The 22,380-nt window shown below is 48.8% G+C and overlaps 1 protein-coding gene across 2 annotated transcripts in view; it reads right to left on the bottom strand.

The window, feature by feature from the left end:
* Positions 1-22,380, bottom strand: part of KIAA1549L (KIAA1549 like) — a 296,220-nt gene that overhangs the window by 45,664 nt on the left and 228,176 nt on the right. For both annotated transcript variants that reach the window (XM_062198042.1, XM_062198041.1), the window contains exons 12-15: positions 15,649-15,833; positions 9,586-9,713; positions 4,001-4,182; positions 1,493-1,710 (exon numbers count right to left, since the gene is read on the bottom strand). In XM_062198042.1, coding sequence (XP_062054026.1) covers positions 1,493-1,710; positions 4,001-4,182; positions 9,586-9,713; positions 15,649-15,833 — 713 coding nt within the window. The remainder of the gene's footprint in view (positions 1-1,492; positions 1,711-4,000; positions 4,183-9,585; positions 9,714-15,648; positions 15,834-22,380) is intronic.

The raw sequence follows: 22,380 nt of genomic DNA on the forward strand, positions 1-22,380 counted from the left end.
GGACTGTGAACCCTTCACAGCGTCATTTTATATCAGTAGCTTGTCAGACCAACCACGACTAATCAGAAGCATAGTAAATTAAGAACAGGCTTAGAATCTCCACTTTTGTTCACTGAAAATAAATCATGTTCATTTAATTAATGAAACATGGCTCCAGCTTGATTTTGGGACTCCCACGCAAGCTTGTCATAGTCATCTTTGCTTTAAATGAAGACCTAGTCAGGCCAGGGAATGGCTCCCAGGCTAAGGGGATGTGCCTGCCTGTGATGGCTTCGTGGTGGCTCAAAGCCAGGGGATGGGCACCAAGGAAAAAAGTGGCGTCAGGCCATGAAAATGCCTCAGGTAGGTAGGAAAGGAAGAAAAGTGGACAAGGTTGACCATGCTAACCTATACTCTGCTTAGCCAGCCACAAAGCTCGGAAGGAGGCTGCTGCGGTTTGACTAGTTTTCCTCTACAAAACCCATGTGAAGCTTGGGTGTCATTGGTAGTGTTTGGAGGTAGCACCTTTGGGAGACAATGGAACCTGGGTGAGTTCAGGCCCCTTGTGCTCTCTTTGTCTGCCTTCTACCGTGGGATAATGGAGAAGATGGCCATTGCCAGACTCTGGTGCTTTGATCTTGGGATTCCCAGCCTACAGAAGTGTGAAAAAATACATTTCTGTTCATTATTAATTACCCAGTCTTGGGGGGTGATTCTGTGACAGCAGCACAAAACAGACTGAGACAGATGTCAGTTCAAGCCACCAGGCCGAGCCCTTCCTTCCTTACTAAGGCAGGCCTCCCCCACCCCCTTCTAGATTGTTGTAGCTCCTCATGCTTCAAGACCAACCACACCAGCGATTAACAAATTTCGGGGGTGATCATCTTCCCTCCCCATCAGAACTCAGTTTGACAAGAACAGTGATCAGGCTGCTCGCCATAAAACATGGATGCGATTGAAAGAATACATGCATACAGGATCCCGACGGCCTGCGGATGCTGCATGATGCCTCACCTACAGCAGGTGACAGGAACTACAGAGTAAGCAGACGCGTCTATGAATGAGGAGAGACGAGCAGCTTGCAGTGCGCTGACTGAAGCCGAATGAAAAGGGGAGGCGCGACACTCGCTTTTCTTACGCAAGAGCCACTAGCACATAACTGAAAAAACGCAACTGTCCCTTGATCTGGACATTGCATAACCATGTGGCTGATAATTATATCTCCACCCAGCTCTGAGACAGCTTCTGATTTGGAAATGCCATGACGCGAAAGGACAGTTATTTGCCCAGGATTTTTTTTTTTTTTTTTTTGCAGGGTTTCAATTTTAGTCTCTTCCAGACTCATCACGGAGCACCTGCTTGCACAGACCAGCGTGACCCACATCAGCAACCTGCGCAGGTCACAGTCCTAGGGAACCATAGCAGAGGACCGGGGCTGTGTTGCCCCAGGCGCCCTCTGTGCCCATCCCAACCATGCAACAGTGACCTTCAGAGATTCCCCTGGAGACTGCACCTGTTTTTAGGCTCCGCAAATGGAGCACACAGTTCCGGGTCTGGTTCCAAAACGTGCTCAATTTCCTTCGGGCCTTTTTCATACATCTTCTTTCTTTCGGTCAGGCCCTTGTTGGCCTCCACCGGGGGGAAGTCGTAATAGCCCTTCCTCTTGGCCTTGAGGCGCAGCTTGTTCCGGTAGTGCTCGATGTCTGACTTCTGCTTCAGCGCTTTGTTCACCTGTGGGGAGAGACAGTCTCAGGCCCGCATGGACCTGGCATGGCAGACAGGTGGAAACTCGCCAGAAGCTCCTAGGCCACGCTTCCGGTCCTCCAAGCCAGTCCCAGCCAGACCCACCTGTGCCCCATTCCAAGACCAGCCCCCACCCAACGTGGAGCCTGGCGCTCACCTAAGTCACCTGACAACCTCCCCAGGGGCCTCTTCTCTGAGTCTGACCATGCCCAGGACTAGCCTGGACTCCATGCACGTTCCCAGGCTAGCGGCCTCAGCCTTCCTTCTGCCTGAGGAGCCCAGTGGCACCCCCTGGCCAACTTTAGCTGGTACTCATGCAGAGGAGGCCATTGGTCCTGAGGAGGGGGCTGGGAAGATTGGGGTGGGGAGAAAAGCAGATACCAGCTCCCAGGCACGGGAGAGCAGGGTTTTGTAAATCTAGGTGCTTCTTGAGAGGTCGTTTCGAAGACTTGTACAGCCAGTAAGGCCAAGCAGGTTCTGCTCCTCAGGGCAAAGCCAGGCTGGTCTTTCAGAAAGGAATGTGGCTACAGGACCTTCTGACCTGCCAAAGACACAAGCAGCTGACTATGCTAAACACGGAGCAAATGATGAGGGGTCACACTCACACGCTGCAACTTTCTATGCTGCTCTGCTCCCTTCAAAACAATCCTTGAAAGACTTCCTTGTAATTCACAAAAGCAAAATGTATGGCTCTGGGGTTACGCTTGCTTCACTCCACCCAGCCACCCATAAGAAGCAGAGAAGATTACGCATCAATCCGGGTCAAGCTCCACACGGCAGCAAATCACAGAGGGCAGCTCAGGGCTGCCTTCCGGTCCCAATGTCAGCAAGGTCCCTCTTGGTTTCAACTACTGAAATGTAGCAAGTATCCATTTTGGACAGGAAAACGCGCATCTGTCATCCTTCTGTGACGAGGTGAAGGGCTAGGGGGGAAGGGGCGGTGTGCTGAGCCTGTCCCGGCCTGGAATCTGTCTCCAGGCCACATGTCATCAAGCAGGGTGTGGTGGGCAGACCCAGGTGCGGTGGGCAGAACAGTCATCAGTGCGTCAGTGCCAACCTTGGAGGCCCTGAGTAGCTGGACTGCACAACAGGGAGCAGGACTGTGCCCCAGCAAAGCTTCCGTGGCTGGGAGTGTTCTCAGACCACGTCCAGGTCCTCACATTATATTCCCAAGGGCCATAAGGTACGTGTGATCAACTAATCCTCCCTCACTGGCTCGCTAATTGCTAATAACAATAAAAAAGTGCTTATTATATGCTATGTATTGTCATAAGTGCTCTGTGTGTATAAACCAATTTGATCCTCATAGCAGCCCCATTGTATGGATGGAGATACTGAGGCTCAGAGAAATTAGCTAACCTAAGTCACACAGATAGAAAGTTTGGGTTAAAAACCTTGCAGCATGGCCTGAAAGTCCCCACTCTTTTGAGCACTATGCGATTTTTCTCTGATGAGCTGTGGTAAGTCAAAGAGAAGAAGGGAGCCCTGGACAGGGGTCGGGGCACCTGAACATCACGGCTGTCATAATAACCTGTGGTGTGCTTTCAGCAAGTCACTGACCCCTCAGGCTTCAGCCTCTTATTATTTCAAAAATCCACGCACAGTTGTTGTTTTAATAAAATGCCTTTTCCCTGAACTTTTGAAGCACCCTCGCACCTCTCTATGTATCTCATCACACTCCAGCATATGTCGCACATTGTTGCCAATTCTTATGAAAGTTGATGGACAGGCTGACATCCTCCTGGAAGCAGCCACTGTGTTGTTTCAAAGCTGCTCCTGGGAATACACATCATTCCCAGCCTACACAGTGGGCCCAGTCCCCGCCCATGTGACAGGAGCACCTCTGCTTCCCTCTCAATTACAGTGGACATCCCGTAATGGGCGTCCGAAGTACATCAAGAAAGGGAACGTTGGGGCCAGAGTTGTGGCACAGCAGGTTAAGCCGCGGCCTGTGACGCCAGCATCCTATCACATGGGCACTGGTTGGGAGTCCCTGCTGTTCTTAAAAGGAAAAGCAGAGGCCTATGTATGGGAGCAGGTGTGTGTAGAACTTCGAATGCTTCTCTTCATACCCACATTTTTTAAAAGTCTCCCTGGACTTTCTGCCCAAGTAGAAATGCATGGAAAGTCTCACCAACACACTTGTCTTAGACAACTTGTGTCCTAATTTATCATCGGAGGCCTGACACGCGAAGAGGCTAAAATGACCTACCCAGCCCAGGGAGGCCACTGGGAGGGTGCGTCTGCACCCAGTGCTCAGAGACCCGCGGGCACTCACCTCCCCGTTGAGGACGGCCGAGGACTCCTGGCTCCTGTCGGCGGGGGGCTGTGCCACGGGCAGGGCTGCGGGTTTTATGGCGATGAGCTGCACAGACCCTGAGGATGTGTCGAAGGGATCCACAGCCGCCTTGCCAGAGCTCTCAAAAAGACCTGTGGCCTCCTCTTCCTCGCTACCTGGCACTGAAGCATGACACAAACACATGGAGTGTAGGATGCAGGAAGAATCAGCCCTAAGCATGCGACTTTACTCCCAACAACCACATCGGGCAGGCCACTGCTTGTGGTTTTCTTTTCCACTTAACATCTAGACCATTTGGCCCTCTGCTGTGTTGCCATCTGTGGGCAGGACAGACCGGGGAAGGTGTGGATTTAAACAGTGAACATCATCCTTTCAAGACTGACCCAATGCATTTCAAAACATTAACGGGTCAGTTTTATTTTCTCTGCATTTGAGACAGAAATGGGGAAAATGAATTTGGCCAAACCTTGCAACTAAAATCTGCCCACCAACAGAATCACAGTGTCTGGTCCAGTTTCTGCCACCAAAGCCACTGATGTGTGAAGGTGACAGATCTTCCCTGGCCCACCAGCCGCCAGCATTATTGCTGAGGCTTTTAATATTCTGAAGGCTGCTTTGATGATTTGGGCTTTGGGTTCTGTCATTTGCCTGAGACAAAACAAACCTATGAAAAAAACCACCCAAGAAACTAAAGCTACAGACAACTCCCCTAAGTAAACAGAGCAATCTCCACCTACGCCCTGGAAAATTATAATTCTTCCAACTGATGGACAATTCTGCTGCGGACATGGAAAGATACCAGACTGCCCTGTGCTCCTACAGCTAACCTGCCAGCAGAAGTCCAGGGCCAGTGGCACCTTGCTGATTCACCTGTTCTGAAGCACACTCCCATTAAGTAACTATCCAGATCACAGCTTACTGAGCACGGCTCGGGAAGACATGCATTAAATAAGCCTGTTCAAACAACTGAGCCAGTAGACAATTTAAGCAGCAAAATAAATATTATATAAAATACGAATGTAATAGGAGTATATTCATCTTTCCTCCTGTCTGCTCAAGAGATTGGGAGATGTTATGTAAATTATTGAGAAACACGTAGTTTGTATCACTCTGTCACTCATCATAATCAGAAGATTTGTCAAATTAAGCCAAATAAATTGTTATTTTACAATGCGGCTGAAACACCTTGGAGTCTAACAATGGGCTATAATTAGAATTTTTTTTTTTTAAGTTTTGTGGAATTTTTAAGTTCACAAATAGCAGGCCACCAAGCAGGCATTGACAGAGAAACACCTCTGTTGGGATGTGTTACCAAATGCACAGATTTTTCGAATGTAATTTTGCAGGGCACCTCCTGCCTGGCCCCCACTCTCTGCCCCCTGGACAACTTCTCTAAAAGCCATCTGTGGTGATCTGATTTCCACCTCCTGGAAATTCTCGGCTCTTGACCTCATCTCCATAGTGAGCGAGTCGGAGGCCTGTGCTAACGAGAGGAAACTGCAGAGAGGAGAGCCTGTCGCTTCCAAGGCGGGGTTGTGAGAAAGCATCTCGGCACTCAGCTTGCTCTCCCTTGGATCCCTCCCTCTGGGAAAGTCACCTGCCACGTTAGGAGGACACTCCAGCAGCCCCATGGAAAAGTCCACGTGGCAGTTATCTTCCTTCCACCAAAGGACTTTATAGAAAATACATTACAAGGCATAATATTAAATAGTAATACATTAAAATGTTGTATGAGTAAAGCAGGTTCCTGGGGATTTTTAATGCATAATTAGTCCCTACAGAAAAAAAAAGGAGAATGCTAAAGGCAAGGGCCACAGGTAAACTGTGCAAGTGCCCCAGAATTACACAGCCATCCCACATCTCCTTGTGCCTTATTTACACTGCTGCTCTTAATTTCAGTCAATCAAGCTGCAAAGAGATTTCATTTCTTCACATGTGAGTTGGCATGGGGAGAGCCCTCCTACCTGAGACAGAAAACGCTCTTAACACGTGCTCCTTGTCTCTGAAATTTTCATTAAAGCTCAAAGACAAATATCTACACCTAGCATCACTGCCCTCAGAGTTCTCTGCCAGGTTAATTACTGTGATTCCATCACTCTGCAATCTGTACATGTGGAAAACATCACATTGTACCCTGAAACAGCGATGACAGAGGATGCAATAAACCCAATGGAAAACAAGGAGCTGTAGAATGACAGCCCAGCACATTAACCTTTCTTAATTAACCTTAGTAACCCTGAGCCTCTAAACTACCAAGCCATGAATCAGCAGTTTTTGCAAATTCCATGCCAACAGCATCATCTAGTCTATTCTCAGAGACCACAACACTCTCACTTTCTGCAAGCTGTAAGTTGATGAAAATACACCTTTTTGTTTTCTCCTCAATTCCATCAATATTTTCTTTCCTCCTTCCTTTCATTCCCATCCCTCCTTTCCCCCTCCCTTGCTCCCTCCCTCGGCTCATCTTCCAAACCAGTACAACACACTATGAAGCTTACTGGCTAACTCTAACCTTGCATTGTGCTGAAACAGAGCCCTCTGATTGAAAAAAAGACCAGTGCGGGCTCCACCAACAGTTCCTCCTGGAACTCTGATGTGCTTCCACATCAGTTGAATTTTACATGAAATGAGTTGGTCCTGTCGTTTCTATTTGAAAATTTCAAACCAAAACCTCACTGAATGGAAATGTGAAACAGAAGTGACCAACCTTGAAAATCCACTGTGTTTACTTTCAGCAAAAATAAAATGCATCTAAGCAAGCATTCTAAAACTTGGAAGGATAGCTTTTTAATAAAATAAATAAAAACCTCACCTGATAGAGTAATTGCATTTTAGTCACACACCTGTGCGTTGTTCCTTCTGAACCTGATATTTTACATAATTAAAGTGACCTGAACAGAATAAGGAGGCAGGCAGAGAGGGCAAAGGTGTGCCGGGACATTTAGAGGAGGTCAGAGTTGCTCCAGCAGGATGGGGAGTGCTGGGGTCACTCTTTCTTCTTCTTCTTTCACTTCTTTCTTCTTTTGGCTCTTCTAAGAGCCAAATACGGGGGCCATCATTTTATAAACATCTATTGACTGACAGAGGAATCTGTATGTTGCAGATTTTTAAGCAAGTGGAAGGACGTACAACAATATGCATATTGATTCCAGGCAACACAGCAAAAAACAAAGATGTGTGTGTTGTTATCCGCATAGCAAAAAAGGTTAGAGACAGACACACACTTAGTTATTCAGGTCACTGGAGGAGTCAGGTGGGTGAGGAGGGTAGGTGGTCTTCGACTTGGCTTTATCAGTTTCCAGGAAGAACATAAAAGAAGGAAGGAAAGGAGTTGGGGAGGGCGTGGGGGGAGAAGGCAGGGCTGGAAGGGTGCACGGGTGCTGCCTTGGTTAGGTGGATGGCCGTGGCACTGAGTTGTCTCTGGGTATCCGTGAGGGATTGGATCCCAGACCCCTGTAGATACCAGAATCTGTGGATGCCCAAGTGCCTCATATGAAACGACACATGTTTAGATAACTTCTGCATGTTCTCCCACACACTGTAAATCATCTCTGGAATACCCACACCATGTAGATAGTTGCTACACTGTATTCTTCAGGGAATAATAACACGAAAAACAAGTCTACACAGGAACCCGCGTGTAGCAGTGGTTACGACACCACTCTGGATGCTCACATCCCATAACAGAGTGCCGAGTTCGAGTCCTGGCTACTCTGCTTCTGGCCCAGGTTCCTGCTCATCCGCATTCCGGGAGGCAGCAGGTGAGGGCCCCTCCCCTCACTTGGGAGACCCAGGTTGAGCCTCAGGCTCCTGGCTTCAGTCTGGCCCAGCCTTGGCTGTTGCAGGCATTTGGGGAATGGAAGAGGCTAAAGCCTGCGCATGTTCAGTACAGATGCAGTTCCCCCCAGGATGCTTCCTATCCGTGCTTGGTTGACCCTGAGGATACGGAGCCCTCTGGTACAGATAGCAGACTGGACTTAGTGAAAACAGCCTTCCCCTGTGTCTTTGCTGTGCACTGTGCCTGCCCATCACCCAGCTCCCTCTCCCCATGTCTCTCAGCACCTTGCCCTGGCAAGGAGAAGAAAGGTGCTAAATCTCGGCCGGTGCCGCGGCTCAATAGGCTAATCCTCTGCCTTGCAGCGCCGGCACACCAGGTTCTAGTCCCGGTCGGGGTGCCAGATTCTGTCCCAGTTGCCCCTCTTCCAGGCCAGCTCTCTGCTGTGGCCCGGGAGTGCAGTGGAGGATGGCCCAAGTGCTTGGGCCCTGCACCCCATGGGAGACCAGGAGAAGCACCTGGCTCTTGCCATCAGATCAGCGCGGTGCGCCGGCCGCAGCGCGCCAACCTCGGCAGCCATTGGAGGGTGAACCAACGGCAAAAGGAAGACCTTTCTCTCTGTCTCTCTCTCTCACTGTGCACTCTGCCTGTCAAAAAAAAAAAAAAAATGGTGCTAAATCCCAGTCCCCTTCCCGAGTTCTAGAGCTCCCGGGACTCTGTGTGCTTGCTAGGCAGAATTTCTCATGGCCCCAGGTAGGGCAGAGCTTCCAGGAACACCCTAATGCTGAAATGGACAGCACAGTCTGTGTGCTCCAGGGCATGTGGATTCCAGGGGAACAAGAAAGATTCTAGGACCGAGTGGGCAGCACAGTTTTAAAAAGTGCTTTACACAATAGCTAGGGATGAGAACAGGGACCACATCTTCCCTGCAGCAAACAAATCCATGTGTCATTCCACCTTTGTTTTTTCTTCTCTTTTTTTTCGGTCAGAAAAAAAGGAAGATGTAAGCGGCATCCAATAACAAAAGAGGAGCGAGCCCCTGAACTACACTATGTCACATCCCTGGAGAAGGGCAGGGCACCTGATTGCTTTGCTTTTCACCCGGTGTCTCGGCTTGGCTCCACTGACAGCCCTTTGAAAGCCAAAAGGAATTCTCCCCCACTGGAAACCAGCTGTAGCGGGGACTTGAATTCTGAGCTCCAGCGAGCCAGCGTCACACACAGGAGGACTGAGCACAGAGGCAGGTGGGTGGGTGCACGGTGCAGCCCAGCAGATGCCAACTACAGCACAACAAGGGAGCTCCAGCAACTGAGACATAAACCGAAGGCCCAGTCCTTTACAAGGAGGGAAGATCTGTGAGACAGAGAGGCTCAACGGTGGCATCCCCTTAGAGGATGGAGGGAGAAAGCATGGAGACTGATTTTTTTTTTCCTGGGAGAAGTGGATTTACAATACCAGGACTCAATGGCATAGAATGAACCCCTGAACCTTATTAGGGGGATCAGGGCTAGAAAATGAGGGGAATTGGCGCTAGAAATCAGGTGGATTTGCCAAAGAATTAGAAACATCTCTAAACAAACATTGATCTGTCGTGTAAAGGGTTCTTCTAAGCAATAATTCTCTAAGCACATGGGATAGAGGGAGTGGGAGAGAAGAATTGAGAGAAAGGGGTCAGGTGATGACCCAAGGGGCACAGCAAACACCTGGCCCAGCCCATGAACCTGGGTGTGTGGGGTGTGCACGCATGCGTGGAGGGGCTGGGGCGGGGCTTGGCGGGAAGACTTCTCACCATTTCTCTTCCTGGCCTCCTCCTTTGTCACTTTCTGCTGGGCCATTACATTCTGGGGTGAGCGTCTCCCTGAACTGGGCTTTCCTGATTCGTTGCTGATGACAGAGCCGTTCTCACTGGGCGACCTGCTGGAGGTAACCATAGCAACAGGGGAGATGGTAAGTTTCGACGGGAGCGGCCTCCTCTCAAGGTTATTTTCTTTGCACAGTTTGTCTCTAGCCTTTCGTTCCAGGCCTGTTGACAAAGAAGAATGATACTGGAGAAGAAAGGAACAAAATCACCCACTCTCCAGCACGGGCTAAGCAGCCGCGCGTTCCCAGGTGCGTTTGCCAGTGCCACGCTCTGCAGGCGAGTTCAGGCGGGGGCAGCCCTCAGTCCCCCGGGGACTCCGGAAATGGTGGCGACAGCCCGTAGGTAGCATGCTCTCTTCTCACACACAGCACTTGGCAGTGTTTGAACCCCACAGGCATCCCCGGCCACACGTGTGAAACCCCGCCTCCTTTGGCCGTTCCCTTCCTGTCACAGACCTTGTCTACTAAAGAGTGTCACTCTGCCGTTGGGGTCTTCACTGTGTCACTCACATACACACATACACTCAGACACATGCCCACACATACACTCACACATGCACTCACATATATACACATACTCACCCACACATACATACATATACACTCATACACATGCTCACACGTACACACATACGTGCCTGTACATACACTCATATATACACACTCACATACATACACGCACACAAGCTCTCACATACTCATGCTCACATACACAGACATGCCCACAGATACTCATACACATACACACATACATGCTCACACATACTCATACATACACATGCTCACTCACATGTACACACATACATGCCTGTACATACACTCACACATACATACACAATCACATACATACACACACACAAGCTCTCACATACTCATGCTCACATACACAGACATGCCCACACATACTCATATACATACACAGTACATGCTCACACATACTCATACATACACATGCTCACTCACATGTACACATACACATGCCTACACATACACATATACATACACTCACACACACTCACACACATGCTCTCACATACTCACACTCACATGTACACACATATATGCCTATACATACACTCACATATATATATATGCACTCACACATACATGCACACATACTCTTACATACTCATACTCACATGCACAGACATGCCCACACATACACTCATATGTTCTCTCTCTCTCTCTCACACACACACACACACACACACACAATCCACTGTATTTAGTAAGCACTTGTAGTTTGAAACAACCAGTTTGGGTCCAGGAAGAACCTTCTGTGTGCTAGGCATTGTGCCAGGGGCGGAGGGCTAGAGAGACACCAGGACACCACTCCATGCCTTCCAAGAGCTCCCAGCAGGAGCACCTACTGTATGACTAGGGCTGTGTTGTGTTGAGTGCTTTTAAAACTGTTAGTCAACTAGGCCGGCAGTCCACCGATTTAGTGAATGCCAGTCCTGTTTAGCAAGGGATGATTGGGAAGCTCAGGGAAAGTGCACTGTCCAGGGCAGAGCTAGGGAGCGGCAAACAGGCTGGGAGCCAGGGATCCCTGCCTCTCACACCCACAGCACCTTGGCTCTGCTCTCTGCCTCTGTGAGCCTGGAGAAGGGCAGCCTCAGAGCCTCCTTGCCTTCCCTCCAGCCAGACTCTTGCCTTCTAGAAATCTGTGGGAACTGGACTCTTGAGAACCCCCAGGAACCTCCGAAGGTGTCAGTGTGAGGATGGACTAAATGCAAAGGCCAACCGCCCCCACTCTGCAGAAGCCAATCAGGAGGCAGACAAGAGGGGCCTCTCGTTCCTCTGTTGTCCGTTGTCCAAACTTAGAAAAGAAGGGCACTCAGGATGCCTCGGATGGGCATGTGTGTGTGTACGTGTGTGTATGAGTGTGTGTGTGTGTATGTGTGGGCATGCATATGTGTGTGTATGTGTGAGTATGTGTGGGCATGTGTATGAGTGTGTGTGTGAGTATATGAGTCTATGTGTGCGTTAGTGTATGTGTGTGTGTGAGTATATGAGTATAAGGTGGGGGCTGGCACTGTGGCATAGTGGGTAAGGCCAGCATCCCATACGGGTGCCTGTTTGAGTCCTGGCTGCTCCACTTCTGATCCAGCTTTCTGCTGTGGCCTGGAAAAGCAGTAGAAGATGGCCCAAGTCCTTGGGCCCCTGCACCCGTGTGGGAGACCCAGAGGAGGCTCCTGGCTCCTGGCTTCGGATCAGCACAGCTCCAGCCATTGAGGCCAACTGGGAAGTGAACCAGCGGATGGAAGACCTCTCTCTCTCTCTCTGCCTCTCCTTCTCTCTCTAAGTAACTCTGAATTTCAAGTAAATAAATAAATCTTTTTTAAAAAAATGAGTGCATGTGTGTGTGTGTATATGTGTGTGTGAGTATGTAAGTGTATGAGTGTATGAGTGTAGGTGTGGGCATGTGTGTGTATGTGTGAGTGTGTGTGGATATGTGTATGTGTGAATATGTATGTGTGTGTATGTGTAAGTGTGTATGGATATGTGTATGTGTGAATATGTATGTGTGTGTATGTGAGTGTATTGTGGGCATGTGTGTGTATGAGTGTGTGAGTGTATGTGTGTGTATATTTCTTTGTGTGAGTATGTAAGTGTATACATGTATGTGAGTGTGAGTATGTGTATGTGTGTGTATGTGAGTGTGAGTATGTATGGGCATGTATGAGTGTATGTGGATATGTGTATGTGTGTGTATGAGTGTGTGAGTGTATGTGTGTGTATGTGAGTGTGAGTATGTGTGGGCATATTTGTGTGTGAGTGTATATGTGTGTGTGGGCAAGTGTGAGTGTGTGTGGTTATGTGTATGTGTGTGTATGAGTGTATGTGTGTATGTGAGTGTATGTGTGTATGTGTATGAGTGTATGTGTGTGTGTTTGATGCAGGATGCCTAGAGTAACACACTGGATCACTGGGTAAGCAGTGGCTTGGATGGTAGCCCTTCCTCGTGCCCCTCCTCCTCTAGGAACACAGACGTCTTAGTTTGGAATAAGGACAGTGGGGATATCTTTGGGATAAAGCAGCATCTGCCGGGGGGGTTCCACGGAACACTACAGCCGAGGGATGTGCTCCTCACCAAAGTCCCACAGACAACATAAGGCTAGGAAGCATGCACCATGTTCCCTTGGGAGATTCTTAACACACGTTGGCATGTCAAAGGCTCGGACCAGCTCTGTCATACAAAGACTCATCCAGTTTCCTTTCATCCAGCACTTCCCAATACATTTGGCTACAAATCTCTTTAACCACAGAAGTTTTTAACATCCTGTAAAATTAGTGATACCAATAGTGTGGTCTGAGAAAATACTGGCAGAAATCAGCGTGGGTAATACATGTTTGTTTACCCAACAGCTATTTGCTGAGTTGTGGGTGTACTGACACACCTATACAGGGAAGACATATGCCCTTGGACTGGTTTCAGAATCTCACGGTTAATGGCACCTGGTCTCCCAACTGGCTTTATTTATTTCATTTAGGCCCAGAAAGAAAAAAAAAGGCAAAGGGAAAGGCTTTTTGTAACCCATTTTACATTTATAAAATGTTACTGGGTTCTGTAGCATTTTCAGACCCTTGCAGCTTATTTGATCCTGAAACAGTTTTCTGGCTGTTCTTGCTCCAAGGAAGGTGCCAGTGAGCAAATTTCCATAAAGAAAACCTAAACCTGCTGTATTCTTTGCATCAGTTTACAGATTTCCTTTTCTGTGATGTCATCTGCTGGAAACTCCTGGTCAAAATCGAAGAATAAGGGGTGTGTGTGTGTGTGTGTCCACTTGCAGGATATAAGCATCTATAAAGCAATCAGTGTGATGCCACAGGGCACAGTTCTTGGGTCTGCTCTCTATCTGTCCCCTCCAAGGTGATCCCTTCCAGTCCCACAGAACAAGACACTGCCAGCTCCTACTGTTGTACTTCTGCTTGGGACCTCTCCTTTGCATGCCAGACTCATGGTAATGAGTTCTCAACAACCCCACTTGCATATATCACACACCTCTCAGCTGTGACACGTTCACATCCAAACTCTTGATCACTCCCTAAAACTTCCTCTGTCTTTTTTGTTCCTGCTTCATCACCCTGCAATAACCTGTCAGCAAATGGTGTCAGCTCTTCCTTCAGCACACCTCTAGCATCAAACACCTCTCACACTCCCATGCCACGGCCCACACCCCCCTCTCCCACGTGGACCACAGCAGTAGCCTCCCGTGGGTCTCCTGGCTTCTACTCTGCAGTCCTACAGTCTAGTTTCCACAGAGCTGCCACACTGAGCCTTTAAGAGTGCAAGCCACATCAGGTCATTGCTCTTCTCAAAGCCTTCCAGTGACTTCCAATCTTTATTCTCAACAACATTCCAAGTCCTGCCTTTGGTCTGTAGAGCCCGACGTGGACAACCTCAGGCCACTGATGTCTCTGCTCGGCCGCTGCCACTTCCTCTCCAGCTCATGCTGGCCTCCTTGCTCTTCTTTCAGCTCATCAGTAAGTTCCCTCCTCTGGGCCCTTGTGCACCCTGTTCCATCTGCTTGGAACATTCTTCCCATAGCAGCCACGTGTTTTACGCATTTCAATCGGGTCTTTCTCAAATGTCGCCTTATCAAAGAGGACTTCCCTGCTTCCCATCTGAAACTATTACTATGTCTCCCTCTCCATCTCTCCACACCCTTTTCTGCACTTTGGCTTTCTTCTTTGTATCCATTGCCATGGGCAGACTTGATCTTATTTCTGTTTCTCCCCACCAGATTGGAAGCTGCATGAGGGCAAACTGCTTATATGTATCCCCATATGTAACCTGATAAATAGCAACCCATCTGTGAATATCCGTTAGATAAATAGCAACCCATCTGTGAATATCCGTTAGATAAATAGCAACTCATCTGTGAATATCCGTTAGATAAAGGTTGAAGGAGAGGGAGGATGTAGCTATTCCAACCCATACAGTGATCTCAGGAAAAGGAGAAGGAGCTGGCAATGGATGTTGGCTTAGCAGCCAACAGGGCCTTAGCTGTGGGAGTCGTTAGCTCTTTATAAGGCTATTGCAAAGTGCTTATAATGAGTCCCTTTGTCCCTAACCTAACTTTCATCCACATTGCCATCATAATTGTCCTCCTAAAATACAGGCTGGACGTCACTGTCTTCCAAAAGAGCTTCAGTGGTTCTCCATGGCCCAGAGAAGAAACATCACACTCCTGGGCATGCAGTCAAGACCTTGCACAGTTTTAATTCGTCTTCCAGTTCACCCTTCTCTGTGCCCCAGCCCTAAAACCTCTGAACTGCAGGGCAGTACCGTGATGAGAACACGCCCGTCCCTCTCTGTCCTGCGCGTAGACAGGATACCTCGATTTCTTCCCACCCGCTCAGATCAGACTCCGCCTGCGAGGCGAGGCTGAAACACACCTATGATGCTTCCCTGTCAAGTCACCTCTTCCTCCTCTCTTCCCCAGCACTTTGCTCAGACTCCTCCGCAGGCCGCGCACATCATACTCGGCCTTCTGGGAGTTTCTCTGGCTCCTCCATCCTGAGGTCCTGTAGGGTCGGGAATCAGTCCTGCACGCTGCAGTGATTCCCCTAATGCCCGTCCACATGCTCTGTTCATAGTAAAAACCCAATAAAAGCTTTTGTCTGAAATCAGAAACTGTATTGAGAAACTGCCAGATAAATGCAACCATACCGAATCAAAGGCGCTGCTTTTAAGCGACGTTAAGAATATAAGGGTGACAACAGCGTCAGATGTGTTACAATCAATGTAAGAGCTAAACCCTGCTGGCGTGGCTGATCAGAGCCAAAAACCAGACAAAAGGTGGCTCCCGCAAAGCAGGTATTGGCATTCTCATCGCTTCCTTAGTCTCCTTCTCAAGCATTCAAAACAAGCATGAAGGGGAATTTTTAAAGAGAACGGTGGAATTAACTAGAGGGCTGCAGCTGCTCTCACCATCAATTATTTCTCTTGCTGACGCGGAGAGGCAGAGCTTGGCGCCGTGCCTACCTTTTTCTGGTTTCTGTGGACTTGGCCGTCTTGATGGTGCTCCCGTCCTGAGCGATGTCTCTTTCCTGAGGAGCATCTCTGGTGGGCAGCGGGAGGACCACTGTTTCCTGCGTCACGGGGATGACCTCCTCGTCCGCCCCTTGCTGGCCCAGGTGCTGCTTGGCATAATCAAAGCCTTGCACCGGCTGCAAAGGGAAAGAGAGCTGCAGTCATAGCCCCAGGGACCGTGACTCCAGGGCGGCTCTGAGAGGCCGGGCGGCGGCGGGCCTGGGACGCAACCACACTTAGTTCCCGACGAATGCAGGGAACCCAGGACCCCATCATTTCTGTCTCTGCAAAATCAGAACGCATGTTAGTGCCATGATCCCACCTCGCTACAGAATCTCTACAGATAAGGCCAGAAAAAGGAAGAGTGTGAACAAGACGCACATACAAGCGTGTGAGAACAAACTTCTTTTGAGGATTTTGAAGCATTCATGTAAAGCCAATGGCTCCTGCTAATTGGAAATAACTCTAAATCAAGACATTAAACAGGTCCTATATAATCTGTTGCCTGGAAATGTTTGCTCATCCCTAAATTCCACTCTCATACGGCTTCAGTTTTATGTGTAAAGCCAAGTCACTTGAACTGTGAACCTGTCTTCTCATGTGGGGAGGAAAGATACTCACTTGGTTTACCTCCACTACCCTTGAGTGGATCAGAGATTGGAAAACAGTGAAAGGTACCACCACATGTGAGGCAGTACAATCATTAACAATGAAATGGAATTTACTGATTCACTCTTTTAAAAAAAAAAGATTTATTTTATTTATTTGAAAGGAGAGAGAGGGGTCTTCCATCTGCTGGTTCACTCCCTAGATGGCCACAATGACCAGAGCTGTGCCGATTTGAAGCCAGGAGCCAGATCTTCTTCCAGGTCTCCCATGGGGTGCATGGACCCAAGGACTTGGGCCATCTTCCACTACCTTCCCAGGCCATTGCACAGAGCTGGATTGGAAGTGGAGCTGCCAGGACTTGAACCGGCACCCATATGGGATGCCGGCACTGCAGATGGCAGCTTTACCCACTACGCCACAGTGCCAGAGCCCTGATTTGCCCTTTAATCCAGACTTCTCCCATAAGCAGACTGGCTCACCTGTACTTCATTCCCAGGAAATTAGCAGGCTTCTATCACAGAGCATCTGAAATCCTAAGTGAGCAAAAGTCAACAGACACCCATCTGTGGGGTAATAAAAAAACCCAGAGAGGCATGTGTAAGCAGTTTCTCAGGGGTGTCTATCCTGTTTTGCACCCCCGAGCAGACAATACAGACTGGAGGCAGGAGAGTGTACTGGTTTAGGGTGGCAGCTTGCCTGGATTCAAATCCTGACCCCACCACGTAGCTGTGTAGCCTTGGGTAAGTTATTGGCACTCTCGGCACATCAGTTTTTTCATCTGCAAATTGGAGATAAAAATAGCATGTGTGTGTGAGAGGGGCATCCGACCACCCTCTAGGGGATGCTGCAAGGGGTAAGCAAGTGATTCAAGCTCGGCATTTAGCTAAGTGCCTGGCGCACAGTAAGCAATCTATCACTCTTTACTGTTTGCTCTGCTGCTGAATCACAGTCTAGGTGAAATGGACATCAGGGACGCTTTTCAGGAAAATTTGGGGGTAAAACTCGACCCCTACCACTTAGAATTCATCAGACTTCATGTGATCAGAAGCTCTCCCTTCAGCAGTTAATTTTGCAAAACAAATGCACCAGGAAGGCCCCAGCCAGATTTGACGACCCACAGTGGAGAGCGTTGTGACCCGCCTGTCAAGTCCAGCCACTGTGTCTCTGAACTGGGTGAGGTTTCACCGCTAAATCCAACAGAGCTGCTTTATGTGAGGCTGTCTGTAGGCATGGGCAATTCCCCCACATCCCTGGGAAACTCACTCTGGGAAGTGTGGTCCCCTGCCCCCTTACTCTGAGGCACTCACTCTGACCCATGTGGTGACCAGTGACATTCTGGTGCCAGGATCTGGGGTTGAAGTTTTTTTGTTTTGTTTTTGTTTGTTGGTTTATTTATTTATTTTTGCCAGGCAGAGTTAGACAGTGAGAGAGAGAGACAGAGAAAGGTCTTCCTTCCGTTGGTTCACCACCCCCCCCCAAGTGGCCGCTATGGCTGGTGCACTGCGCCGATCCAAAGCCAGGAGCTGGGTACTTCCTCCTGGTCTCCCATGTGGGTGCAGGGCCTAAGGACTTGGGCCATCCTCCACTGCCTTCCCGGGCCACAGCAGAGAGCTGGACTGGAAGAGGAGCAACCGGAACAGAATCTGGCGCCCCAACTGGGACTAGAACCTGGGGTGCCAGCACCACAGGTGGAGGATTAGCCAAGTGAGCCACGGCGCCAGCCTGGGGTTGAAGTTTTGAAATGCATTTGCTGAGGGTAGACTGGGTCTTCTCTTCCCCCTCTTCCCTCAGTGCTGCCTGACACAGAATGGAGTGCTCGGTAACTGGATAATGTCCCACGAATCCTGCACCACCTGCTCCTCCCACAGCCAACTGGTCGCCAGCTGGATTCAACTTCTGAAGAGTGTCTGCAAGCTGATTTTTCTCCCCCAGGTTCACAATTTCTCAGTCTCGTTGCTTCCATTCTGCCCCCTTCCAGGCCCACCCTAGACAAGCCTCCAACATTATCTACCTTAAAGCCACATCTGGTCTCACCCAAACCTGCAGCGTTTTATAGCACCCAGACTCTTTGGCAAGGCATCCAAGGCCTTTCACGCTACAGCTGAACCCAACAGTGCAGTGTCTCCTCTTGGCCACCTTTCTGCCTCACCTCCATGCCCACCACTTCCCTATTCAGATTTGTTCCAATAACATGGGTTTGTGCCAGGATCTGTGCTTGGTGCTGGAGATGAATCATAACTGGCCCCTGCCCTTGAGCTGCAGCGTCACTTGATACATACTACAGTGACATACTACATGAATTATGTCACTGCTTCCAAGCAGTAGGCATTAGTAGGCGTCTCCATTTTACCCATGACAAAACCGAGACAGAGAGGCACACTCTCACCACTGCTCTCTAGAGTAGAGCCACCATTGGAAGCCAGCACCATGGGACCCAGAACTACTGCTTAGGTGATTCCTCCCATGGGCCCTCCTTTCCTTCTGCAGCTATCATCTTGCTTGGGCATATCTGGCCATAATGGTCCTGGCTCCTGAGCTGAGATGCCTGGCTGGCCTGTGAAAAAACTGGAAGTCTCCCACTATAGCTAAGACTCCCCAAGAATCTAAAGCTGGGGACAAGCCAGCATCCCCACTCTCTCTGGATTTGACCCCTAACCCTTTACACTGGGTTGAAATTACCCACTGGATATGTTAGGTGACTGGGTTCAGGATGGGTGTACAGAAAAAGACATAAAGAAATAACAAGCTGGGGGCTGGCACTCTGGCACTGCAGGCTAAGCCATCGTCTGTTCCACTGACATCCCATGTCGGAGTGCCAGTTTGAGTCTGGCTGTCCACTTCCAATCCAGCTCCCTGCTAATGTGCCTGAGAAGTCAACAGAGGATGTCCTAAGTACATGAGCTCCTGACACCAACATGGAAAACCTAGATGGAATTCCTGGTTCCTGGCATCATTCTGGCCCAGCCCTGGCCATTTGGGAGAGTGAACCAGCATGTGAAATGTCTCTGTCTCTGTCACTATGCCTTTCAAATAAACCATAAATCATTAAAAAATAGCAAGTTTAAAAGGTGGTCCCACTTGGGAGACCTGGAAGATGCTCCTGGCTCCTGGCTTCCCATCGGCCCAGCTCTAGCCATTGTGGCTGTTTGGGGAGTGAACTAGTAGATGGAAAACCTCTGTCTCTCTCTCTCTCACTCTCTCTCTCTGTCTCTCCTTATCTCTGTCTGTAACTCTACCTCTCAAATAAATAAATAAAATCTTAAAAAAAAATCACAATCTTCCCTTCACAGGCAAGAAAACAAAGGCTCAGAGAGCTTCAGTGACTTGTCCATGATCACACAGCTAAGTAGTGAAAGACTCAGGACTAGTAACTCACTCACTTTCAGGGAGTGGTCTTTCAACTTTCAACTTGAAAACTACCTGAGACCAGTGAATTTCCTATTGAACACATGCTAGTGACTCCTAACCCCTTTAATACATCATGATGCATAATTACGTCCCTGGTTTGTATAAAATTATCAAGTCAAAATTATTTCCTGTAATTTCAAAGTAGACACATTGCCAAGGCCTTTAAAGAAAAAAAGCACATATAACAACAGAAGCCAACTTGCACGTAATATTTATTATGCACAGGCACAGCTCACAAGCAAGTATGTCTGTTTTACTTACCCCTCACAGTAACCTATCCATGAACATTGTTATCCCCAGTCTACAAATGGGAAACATTATAAGACCCCTGCTAAAAGTAAATATTAAAATAATTCTAGCAAGGGTTAAAAAGTTTGGCTGCTGACAGTAGCCATTCCTTAAGATAACTGTGTCTCCACCTGCCTGCAGAATAACCTTGGGAAACTGCCTTGTGAAGCTGCTCTGTGTCTGTGTAACTGTCTCACGCGATAACACTTGCAGGAGTCCGGAAAAGAGTTACAATAAGGTTCTGTGACTGAAAGGGCTAATCAAGAGACAAGATGGGGGAACTAAGGTTAACACTAACCAAATTTTTACTTCTGTATAATGGCTAAGCTTGTAAAACATGTGTTATTTTTAGAGAACAAAGAAGAACGGAAAGTCTCCAACCCCTTATCTTGTGACATACCAAAATTTTACTGTTCTACTGCCATCCTCGTCCTTGCTTGCTTTAGCTGATAAGAAGAAACTGCCCGCGACCCCCCTCCCAAGCCCCTTACCTAGCAACCATTAACTTACCCAATAAAATGCTAGTAACCTGTAGCTTGCCCAATAGGATTGTAACACAATTAAGTATGCTAATGTTGTGGTTTTTAGCTTTAAATACTCTGTAAAGCTATTGTTCGGGGCCGCTCTCTCTCTCTCTGCACCCTACCAGAGAGGGTGCTGCTGAGACGGCCCATTTGCAAATGTAATAAACTTCCCTCTTGCCTTTTGCATCGATTGGAGTGGAGTCTGTGTTTCTGGGGTCCAGTTTGTGGGATGCCTGCTTAAGGGGTCTTACAACATGAGACACAAAGAGGTTAAGAAACTGACCCAGGGTTGTGGGAAAGAAGAAGCACTTGGCTGTTCTTAGGGAGCAAGTGACCTGTCTTGAGCCCATGGTCTTCCAACTACCCCAGGCCTTCCCAGCTCCATCCTGCATCCTGGCTATGGCACTAACTAGGGATGCCTATTCCAGGCAGCTGGGTTCCTTCAATTTCATGAAGCAAAGAACGAGGAAGCAGCTATAAAGCCAATGATAAGGAGTACAAAGAAGCGAAGTAGGAAGAAGGAGGTGACAGAAGTCATGACACCTGGCTCTCTTGGATTTATCATTTCATTGACGTTCTCCCTGCAGAAGCCCAGCTGACACCAGCAGTGACAGGCCCATCTATGCACCTTGTCTCTGAAGAGGGTGCAGGTGTCCACACCCTAGCCTCCACTTCCAGGAAAGCCACATTCACCTCCTCTGCTTAGCATGTTAAGTTCATTGCTGAGAAGGACCCCCAGGACAGTCCTCCAGCACTGTAGCCTGCATTCTAAAGGCTCAGGTTCGGCCCTGGGACCATCTTTCTAGCCTAGGGGATGGCAGTGACAGCTAACTTTTCCATTCTGCCTCATCCCTCAGCATGCATTGAATTCTGCTCACACATGCGAGGTTGTGAGAAGTGATGTTGGCGGCCCTCCCGTCTCCCAGACGCGGCAGTGTCCCTGGATTGCAATGGCAGAAGGACTGTGGTGAGACTGACAGTAACACCCTGCTGGGTTCCCATGATAAAGGGGCTTTGGAAATCAGAGTGGGCAGCCCAGCCTCATTGAAGGGAAAAGCAATCAGCAGCACCGCACACAAGGGACGTCAATCATCTCGTGGAACATAAATGTGCTTGATTTTCAACACCAGCCAGGTACTTCATGGAGCACAGTACACCAGGTAGGAACACAAATGGAGCAGAGGAAAAATCAAAACATGAATCTGTTCCAGCTTCAGGCAGCCTTCCGGCCAGAAGGTGTGCTGAAACCAGGTGCTTCCCCACTCCTCTTGGCAAAGGAGTCAAATTTTGGTTTCATCTACAACACTGAGCTGCCCCTTGCAACCTCAGTGTGGCCCGGAACACCATGGACAGAGCAGCTGACAGACAACAGAAATGCATTTGGCATTCCTGGCCTGGGCTGCCATCAGAGTGTGCTCCTTACTTGAGTTTGAAAGGCTCACGCTGAAACGAAGTTGAGACAGAACTCAGAACAGTTTCATCTTTCACTGCTTGGGCAACTCTGCAGGTACCTGTCTTCCTGACCTCCTGCTGTGTGTGGGAGCAGGTGCCTCGGTGTCAACAGAAACAGAACAATATTCTTTGGGGTTTGGTTTTTCAGTAGACAGCGTGTCTAATCAAGCAGCGACTCCCCAACAGGTGTACAGGTTTAACAAGCAGAACAAATCCTTTGATTTCCTGTGCCGAAGGAAGGTGTTCTCATCCCGAAAGAAACTAAGACAGCAAAAATGATCCCCATGGCTGCTGTGCATTCCAATGGGCGGGAAGTGTGTGGGGAAGAGGAATCTGCTGTTTTGTTCCTGCACAGGTGGTGGACCGGGCTCAGGGGTTCAGAGCTGGAAGAGGATTCTACCTG

Source organism: Lepus europaeus, chromosome 7, assembly GCF_033115175.1.
Source record: "Lepus europaeus isolate LE1 chromosome 7, mLepTim1.pri, whole genome shotgun sequence".
NCBI lineage: Eukaryota > Metazoa > Chordata > Mammalia > Lagomorpha > Leporidae > Lepus > Lepus europaeus.